General features: G+C 41.4%; 1 protein-coding gene across 1 annotated transcript in view; it reads left to right on the top strand.

The window, feature by feature from the left end:
* The first annotated feature begins 8229 nt into the window (after positions 1-8229).
* LOC126092745 (luciferin sulfotransferase-like) overlaps positions 8230-9339 on the top strand; it is a 36264-nt gene continuing 35154 nt past the window's right edge. The window contains exon 1 of the mRNA XM_049908470.1: positions 8230-8392. Within this exon, the coding sequence (XP_049764427.1) occupies positions 8230-8392 (163 nt within the window). The remainder of the gene's footprint in view (positions 8393-9339) is intronic.

Here is a 9339-nt window from a genome sequence, read left to right as displayed (position 1 = left end):
TAAAATAAGAACTGGGCCAACTAGTTAATAAATTAAAACTTTACGAAATTATGTCTTTGCTTCTCTGGATGTTCTGGAAAACTACTGCAGATAGTCGTCTGGGACATGTTTCATTAGATTCACCAGATCAATAACAACAAAATATATGGAAATCATGCTTTGCTTTAACCTCGTGCAGTTTTGCGATGGCTTCATATTACCGAACTTGCTAAATTTCAGGGAAAATCTTTTATTAGCCGTAACTCCGTAACTAAACATTTGCGGACCTATGTTTCTATGAACTTTTTTCTTTAGTTTTACTTGTAGAATAACGTATTAAAATATTTGCATATCTTCTTGCATCTTCTTGTATATAAGGGCGATCAAAAATTTATGTTCGAAGGTCATAGAGGCCAGAATCGGTATGCCAACTAGGTAAAATTTCCGCGAGCTTTGGGGCAATCATTCTATCGACGCGCTAAGCTGAAGACACCTACTTGGAAAAACATCTGAGCCTGGTGCGTGAATATTTTCGTAACTGCCAGCTGCACATTCTCATGGGAGGGGAATCGTCGACATTTCAAGACCTATTTTTATGGGACCAAGGGTGTGATATTATCATGGGGGATATCAGGACAGTATCAATAACCAGGCTTTTCTATGTAGGTGGTTAGAGTGTTTAAATAATTTGTTTTGTAAGAAGAAGTTTGAGGCATTTGAACTGTATTGCTACGGAACAATGTTGAACATTAGATGGGTGCATCGCAAAAATAATGATAAAGGACTCAATAAATGGGGAAAATGGTGTTTGTGGAACAACCTGATTAAAATAATAAAAGAAGCGATGAGTTGTTGCGACACATCCCGAGTCAGCAAGGGATTGAAGGGATCGGCAGAAGGGTGTGCTAATTCACAAATATTTGGTGCCAATGCGTGTTATATGTTTGAATAAACGCAAAAGAAAAACTAATATACGTTGTAGGCGGAATATTATAATGGTTCATGTGGCACCACTTGTTACCAGGCTGTGCAACACAGCTAGCTCTTTATTCCCATGAAGTATGAGTGCTGTCGACAAGGGATCTCAGATCGGTTCCATATTCCTAGATTTCTAAAAGGCTTTTGATACCGTTCCTCACAAGCGACTATTAATCAAATTGCGTGCATATGGAGTATCGTCTCAGTTGTGTGACTGGCTGGATTCGTGATTTCCTCTCAGAGAGGTCACAGTTCTCAGTGACAGACGGTAAATCATCGAGTGGAACAGAAGTGATATCTGGCGTTCCGCAAGGTAGTGTCATAGGTCCTCTGCTGTTCCTGATTTACGTAAATGATCTAGGTGATAATCTGAGCAGCCCCCTTAGACTGTTTGCAGATGAAGCTGTAATTTACCGTCTAGTAAAATCATCAGACGATCAATTCCAATTACAAAATGATCTAGAGAAAATTTCTGTATGGTGCGAAAAGTGGCAATTGGCACTAAACAAAGAAAAGTGCGAGGTCATCCACATGGGTACTAAAAGAAATCCGATAAATTTTGCGTATACGATAAATCGCACAAATTTAAGGGCTGTCAGTTCGACTAAATACCTAGGAATTACAGTTACGAGCAACTTAAATTGGAAAGACCACATAGATAATATTGTGGGGAGGGCGAAACAAAGACTGCGCTTTGTTGGCAGAACACTTGGAGGATGCGACAAACCCACTAAAGAGACAGCCTACATTACACTTGAATATTGCTGTGGGGTGTGGGATCCTTACCAGGTGGGATTGACGGAGGACATCGAAAAAGTGCAAAGAAGGGCAGCTCGCTTCGTGTTATCGCGCAATAGGTGTGAGAGTGTCACTTATATGATATGCGAGTTGGGGTGGCAGTCACTGAAACTAAGGCGGTTTTCTTTGCGATGAGATCTACTTACGAAATTTCAATCATCAACTTTCTCTTCCGAATGTGAAAATATTTTGTTTACAGCCACCTACGTAGGGAGAAATGATAATCACAATAAAATAAGAGAAATCAGAGTTCGAACGGAAAGCTTTAGGTGTTTCTTTTTCCCAAGCGCCATTCGAGAGTGGAATGGTAGAGAAGTAGTATGAAAATGGTTCGCTGAACCCTGTGCCAGGCACTTAAGTGTGAATTGCACAGTAACCATGTAGGTGTAGATGTAGATATATTCGTAAATACAACTGATAAAGTGAGCGAATTAATCCTCACTAAACTGAGAGTTAATTACTTCCGCCGATCCCTACAGTTCTCAATTTGTAAACGGAGAAAAGCGTGAGGCGTAAAAATTTTACAGCATTACCGAGGATTGATTACAGTAATTGAGTTCAAATGAGTGTAGGCTGAAGTAGTTGTGCAGAGTTGAAGGGACTTGCACAGGATGGACTAGCATGGGGGACTGCATCAAATCCGTCTGACCAAGACGACGACGACAACAACAAAAACAACAGCAGCAACAACAAAACTGCTGAAAGAGGAAGATTAAAGGCCGATTTGCTCTTCAAGTCTGTGGAACAGCCAGTGACGTCACCGTCAAGTGATGGCGTGTTCGCACTAGGCGGAACCTCCACGCAAAATAATTTCCATTAACTCAATACGGAACCGTGAAATTGAGGTTATGAGATATCATCCGTACACCAATAACCGGGGTAAAAATCAGGGTTAAGGAGCTAGCAATGATTAAGTTGATTAGTAGCCAAAGTAAGCTTCATAACCGACGTTTGGCGAGGTCTGTAGGCTATACTAAAATGTTGAGAAGTGGAACAAGAGGAAAAGTGTCCCCCAATATCTCAAAACTTCGAAATTTATTGGCTAGTGAAAATATGTAGACAAATACATCAATATTTATAATGCAATAATAGAGCCTTTTCACCTTATCCAGTTTTTTCTTTCTAACAGAGGGACTGTAGGAACTTCCTCTCACCAGTTGGATTCATATTGACGGCGTGTGTAGGGCACGAATAGGACCTCAAGATATGCAAACAGGAAGACGCAACTATCAACTGTTTTCCAGAAAATCAAGTTGGAGAATTTTAGCGCTTAATTCCATAAAAGCGAGGTCTCTCGATCGAATCTCGCCGCCGGTATTTTTCTTCTATTCCCACATAATTCTAATAACATGTTTATTATGACTGTGAAGATTATCCACATTTAATGATTCATTTATTATTTTCCTAATCTTTACGCTGAAAAACGAGAATGTATTTTTCTTAAGGGGTTCGAAAATGAGAAAACGATACACGAGAACTTTCAGTCATATAAGTATAGTCATTTCATTTATATTATTGTATGTACATGTGTGGCAAGTATAATACGTAACTTAGAAAGCACTGCAATGATCAGGATGATACTGATCGTAGATACATGGGAAACAAAAATTATTGCGACATACAACACATGTACTTAAAGCCGATGTTTTTCCATGTGCATGATTTGTTTCATTATGTCTATTGCAAAGCAAACTTTGTTTACATGCATAAACTGTTCTCGGTCGCCACACAATTTCGCGGCGTGCCACGCATATCGAAGCATGTCACCGAATATTGGTGCAGATAGTTAAAAAAGGAAGTAGTATTGACAATACTATTCGATCCATACACCTAGCGCTAATGAAATTAAGCGCTCTCTCTCTCCCCGACACTACAAAGCATATAAGAAAGCCCAAATTTTCAAAGTTATTTTCTCGAAAACGGTTGAGAGCTGCATCTTCCTGTTTACATATGTTGGCCTTAGGTACTCCGTCAATAGGAATTAAATAGTTAAGGGAAGTTGGTACAATTTCCTTGTAATCACCAAATAAGGTAAAAAACTAAAGTATTGTTTTCTTCTTTGATGGAGTTGACTCTGACTGTTAAAAAAAAAGATTATTTGTTGAAAATTGTTTCGTCAGTTTATTTTTCTATTTGTGCACATTTTTTCTCTGTTCGGGTATTGCAAAATCTAAATCTTTTTCACTGTCAGAAATCTCGTCTCTCTTTTGGAAGCACTCTCAAGACATAAATATCCAATTGTCAAGGATGTCACAGAAACAAAGCAATATAATAAAATTTATACATATTATAAAAGTGTTTGTATGTATGTTTATTTCACGTCTCGTTCTAAACCATTGGATCGATCTCAGCCAAACATGGTACACATATCACTTGCTGTCTGGGGGGTGAGAACTACCTTACCTCTTACAGGGGCGCGGTTAGGGGTGAGAAAGAAGTGTAGCTCACGCCGTGCTAATAGCCAGACTATATCCATCCAGTATTTGAGAGTGAGAGAACTTAGTGACGAAAACACAAGCAAAATGATGAAAGGAAGTAAGTTTATCGCTTACTAAATTTTCGCCGCTCACGCAGTAAAACTACCGCATCAAGCATGACGTTTTGTTTTATTACTTCTTTACTGCTGTCTCTATTTGCAATACAGTACTCACATATACCGCTGAATGTACTTGCAAAACCATATCATTGTACGACGCATTGTTCAGGAGACATGACGTCATAAACACTGAGAGGTAGGAAAAGCTGCTGCTTTGTTATTTCTTTGTACTTTCTCTATTCTCAACACATTTCACAGACAGTATCCACATACGCCACTCGATATTCCTGAAAACTATGTCATTGTACGAAAAATAGTTCAGGAGATATTACGTCATAAACACTGAGCTGCGTGAAAACGAAACTGCTGGGTGAAATTCGCTAGAGACATAGGTGAAATCTGTGTACAAATATGTGTTAAATATGTTTAATATACAGGGTTATTCACGGAGATATGCAAATATTTTAATATGCTTTTCTACAAGTAAAACTAAAGAAAAAAGTTCATATAAACATTGGTCTGCAAATGTTCAATAACGGAGTTAAGGCTAATAGAAGATTTTGTCTGAAATTTAGCAACTTCGCTAATAGAAAACCATCGTAAGTCTGTACGAGGTGAAAGTAAAGCAGGATTTCCATTTATTTTGTTTTTATTGGTTTTGTGAATCTAATAAAGCATATCCCAGACGTGTTTTCCAGAACATCCAGAGAAGTAAAAACGTCATTTCGTAAAATTTTTAACTTATTAACTACCTGGCCCAATTTGGCGCCCAATTTAACAGCAATGGATTTTTGTGTATGGGGATGGATGAAAGACATGTGAGGCATTACTTGCTCGCATTATGAATACAGTTGACAAAATCAAGAACAACACTGTGGAACTGAAACGGGCAACAAAATTTGTTCATACAAGTGCAGCTAAATGCATTGAACTCGCTGGAGACATTTTTGAACATTTACTGTCAATGAATTGTAAAACTGCATGTACAATGTGCAACTTCCTTAACACTGAGGTTTGTTTTTTCCGGTTTAACATGAATTCACATGTGCTATCGTATTAATAAAAGCACATTACTTGACACGTTCATACAGCTTAAGTTAACGTTATTACCATAATTTTTCCAAAATTAAATTCTCTACAACTTCTGTTGAAAACTTTGTGCAATTGTTTGGAATTTAAGAAAAAAAAAACAAATTGGGCCAAGTAGTCAATAAATTAAAAATTTTACGGAATTATGACTTTGCTTCTCTGGATGTTCTGGAAAACTACTCCAGATACACGTCTGGGACATGTTTTATTAGATTTGCCAGATCAATAACAACAAAATAAATGAAAATCGTGTTTTACTTTAACCTCGTACAGGTTTGTGATGGTTTCATATTAGCGAAGTTGCTAAATTTCAGACAAAATCTTTTATTAGCCGCAACTCCGTAACTAAACATTGCAGACCTATGTTTATATGAACTTTTTCCTTTAGCTGTACTTGTAGAATAACGTACTAAAATATTTGCATATCTTCGCGAATGACCCTATATATGAAATATATGTAACGTGTATGTACAAAGGCAAAACCACGGGCAAAGTGTTCCTGCTAAACATCTAAATCGATTTCAGCCAAACAGGGTACACATTTTGCTATCTGGAACGAAGTGTTGTAACAGTAAGAACCAGAAAACTACTATTGGAGTGGGAGTGATAACGTGGAGAGAAGGGGGAGAAAGAGATGGATAGCCACACAGGGGGAAGGAGGTGATGGACACAGATAGCGGTTAGGAGGATATAGACAGAGAGAGGGGAAGGGAAAATTGACAGATAGGAAACAGGAGATGAACAGAGAGAGGGGAGAAGAGGAGATGGACAGGGAAAGGAAAGAGGAGGACATGGACAGACAGAGGGAGGAGGAAGAGATGGACAGACAGACAGGGAGGAGGAAGAGTTGGACTAAGAGTGTGATTAGGAGGTGGACAGAGGGGGAAGGAGCAGGTGGATAGAGTCAGGAGAAGTGGATATGGGCTACTAGAAGATTGTTATTAATAAATACCTGGGAAGTGTGGGGTACTCAGGTAATCAACACTATATACACTACTGGCCATTAAGATTGCTACACCACGAAGACGACGTGCGAAATATTACCGACAGGAAGAAGATGCTGTGATATGAAAATTATTAGCTTTTCAGAGCATTCACACAAGGTTGGCGCCGGTGGCGACACCTACAACGTGCTGACATGAGGAAAGTTTCCAACCGATTTCTCATACACAAAGAGCAGTTGACCGGCGTTGCCCGGTGAAACGTTGTTGTGATGCCTCGTGTAAGGAGAAGAAATGCGTACCATCACGTTTCCGACTTCGATAAAGGTCGGATTGTAGCCTATTGCGATTGCGGTTTATCGTATCGCGACACCGCTACTCGCGCTGGTCTAGATCCAATGACTGTTAGCAGAATATGGAATCGGTGGGTTCAGGAGGGTAACACGGAACGCCGTGCTGGATCCCAATGGCCTCTTATCACCAGCAGTCGAGATGGCAGGCAACTTATCCGCATGGCTGTAACGGATTGTGCAGCCACGTCTCGATCCCTGAGTCAACAGGTGGGGACGTTCGCAAGACAACAATCATATGCACGAACAGTTCGACGACGTTAGCAGCAGCAGGGACTATCAGCTCGGAGATCATAGCTGCGGTTACCCTTGACGCTGCATCACAGACAGGAGCGCATGCGATGGCGTACTCAACGACGCGACTGGGTGCACGAATGGCAAAACGTCAGTTTTTCGGATGAATCCAGGTTCTGTTTACAGCATCGTGATGGTCGCATCCGTGTATGGCGATATGGCGGTGAACGCACATTGGAAGTGTTTATTCGTCATCGCCATACTGGCTTACCACCTGGCGTGATTATATGGGGTGCCGTTGGTTACACGTCTCGGTCATCTCTTGTTCGCACCGAGGGCACTTTGAACAGTGGATGTTACGACCCGTGGCTCTACCCTTCATTCGATCCCTGTGAAACCCTACATTTCAGCTGGATAATGCCCGACCGCATGTTGCAGGTCCTGTACGGGCCTCTCTGGATACAGAAAATGTTCGACTGCTGCCCTGGCCAGCACATTCTCCAGATCTCTCACCAATTGTAAACGTCTGGTCAACGGTGGCCAAGCAACTGGCGCGTCACAATACGCCAGTCACTACTCTTGATGAACTGTGGCAGTGTTGAAGCTGCATTGGCAGCTGTACTTGTGCACGCCATCCAAGCTCTGTTTGACTCAATGCCCAGGCGTATCAAGGCCGTTATTACGGCCAGAGGTGCTTGTTCTGGGTACTGGTTTCTCAGGATCTATGCACCCAAATTGCGTCAAAATGTAATCACATGTCATTTCTAGTATAATATATTTGTCCTATGAATAGGTGTTTATCATCTCCATTTCTTCTTGGTCTATCAATATTAATGGCCAGTAGTGTATAACATGGGGCAGCGCGGAAAGCAGCGTCCGGCCATCCGGATTTACGTTTTCCTTGTCTTCCCTAAATCACTCCAGGCAAACGGTTCCTTTGAAAGAGCACGACCGATTTCTTTTTGTATCCTTGACCCAACCCGAGTTTGTGCTTCGTATCTAACGACCTAGCCGTCGACTGGACGCTAAATCAAATCTTCCTTCTCTTTCTTTAATTTGGGCAGTTAGCAGATAAGGACGCAGTCCCCATCACCCATAACCACGTCGACCGTTTCTTCCCTAGAAAACACGACTCCCACGTTCCGTTCTGTTCGTTGACGGTTTGTGTGAATGTCGCAGTTTTAAATCAGTTGTGGAATGTATTTCAATTCTGTTCCTTCAAGCGTGCAACGACCTCAATTCAGACGTCATAGCCATACTGCGCCAGTGCACTTCTGTACAAGTGTGCAAATGTAATCTGTTTCTCAGGCAGCAGATGGGTGCGATGCACTTCGAGCCAGTGAGGGAGCGTGATGGGAAGGTTGTGCTGTGGAGGGCCGACCCTTCGCGCTGCATCGTCACAGACCACTACCGCCGCAACTGGACCTGCGTCTCAGACTTCGAGGTGCGCTCCGACGACGTGTGGGTCGTCTCATTCCCCAAGTGTGGTGAGTAATCCATCACTCAATGCATTTACAGATCTCGCCATGTGAGCAAGTATTTAGTTACACACGAGTGAAATGTGCAATCGAGGCTTGCTGACGGACCCCGTCTTAATGGCATAACGCTGGATTAGAAGAAGGGGTGAAGAGCGGTGTTGGTCCTGCATCTACATATACACACATACTCTGCAAGCCACCACACGGTGAATGGCGGAGGGTACCTTCTACCACTGTTAGCCATTCTCTTTCTCGTGATACTTGAATCCCGTCGTAATGAGTATTGTTGCAAAAGGTTTCGCGAATTGTGGCAGCTGATGTCGACATATTGTCACGTTTCGGGTGACAGCCATTCAGCCATTTTCATGGGGCTTTTACACTTGTGATTGCTGGTACAAGTCGTCAATTTTACACCCAAAATAATCTTTCGCTGCATTGCCGCCCTTTCTCGAGTTCAACGCCCCCTGACGAGTGTTGCTTCATCTGAGACACGAAGACCCATTTGTGATCGTGTTGTTGCATGCACCATTTATCTGCAACACCTACAGTCTCTCTTCAAAGACATTGACGATTCTCGACATCAAATTAGCACAGCTTTAATGAAGAATACACCAGATCACCGGAAAGTTAATGAGGAATTAGAGCTGTTCAAATCCTGTGCGTTCGTTCCAAACGTAGGTCAATATATCGTCTAAAATTAGGCAGGAACCAGAGAAACATTATGTTAAAGTCGTCTTTCGGCCACCTACAAAGATCTTTGTCCTTCTTGGCTTTCTTGCTGTTTTCAGCTTGTCTGGTTTGAAATATAAGGCACGTTTTTCTAGAGAACACACTAGAAAGTTGAGGGAATCTATAAACCGAATTTTTATGTCACAGTTGTGTTAGATTCACTAAAGGTGTTACGCTTTTTTGTGTTTGTATCAATTACAGAAACATGGGGATGATTTGTTTTAACA

Source organism: Schistocerca cancellata, chromosome 7 (genome assembly GCF_023864275.1).
Source record: "Schistocerca cancellata isolate TAMUIC-IGC-003103 chromosome 7, iqSchCanc2.1, whole genome shotgun sequence".
In the NCBI taxonomy this organism is placed as follows: Eukaryota; Metazoa; Arthropoda; class Insecta; order Orthoptera; family Acrididae; genus Schistocerca; species Schistocerca cancellata.
The sequence above is the reverse complement of the archived record's forward strand: the minus strand, read 5'-3'. Positions and strand labels throughout refer to the sequence as shown.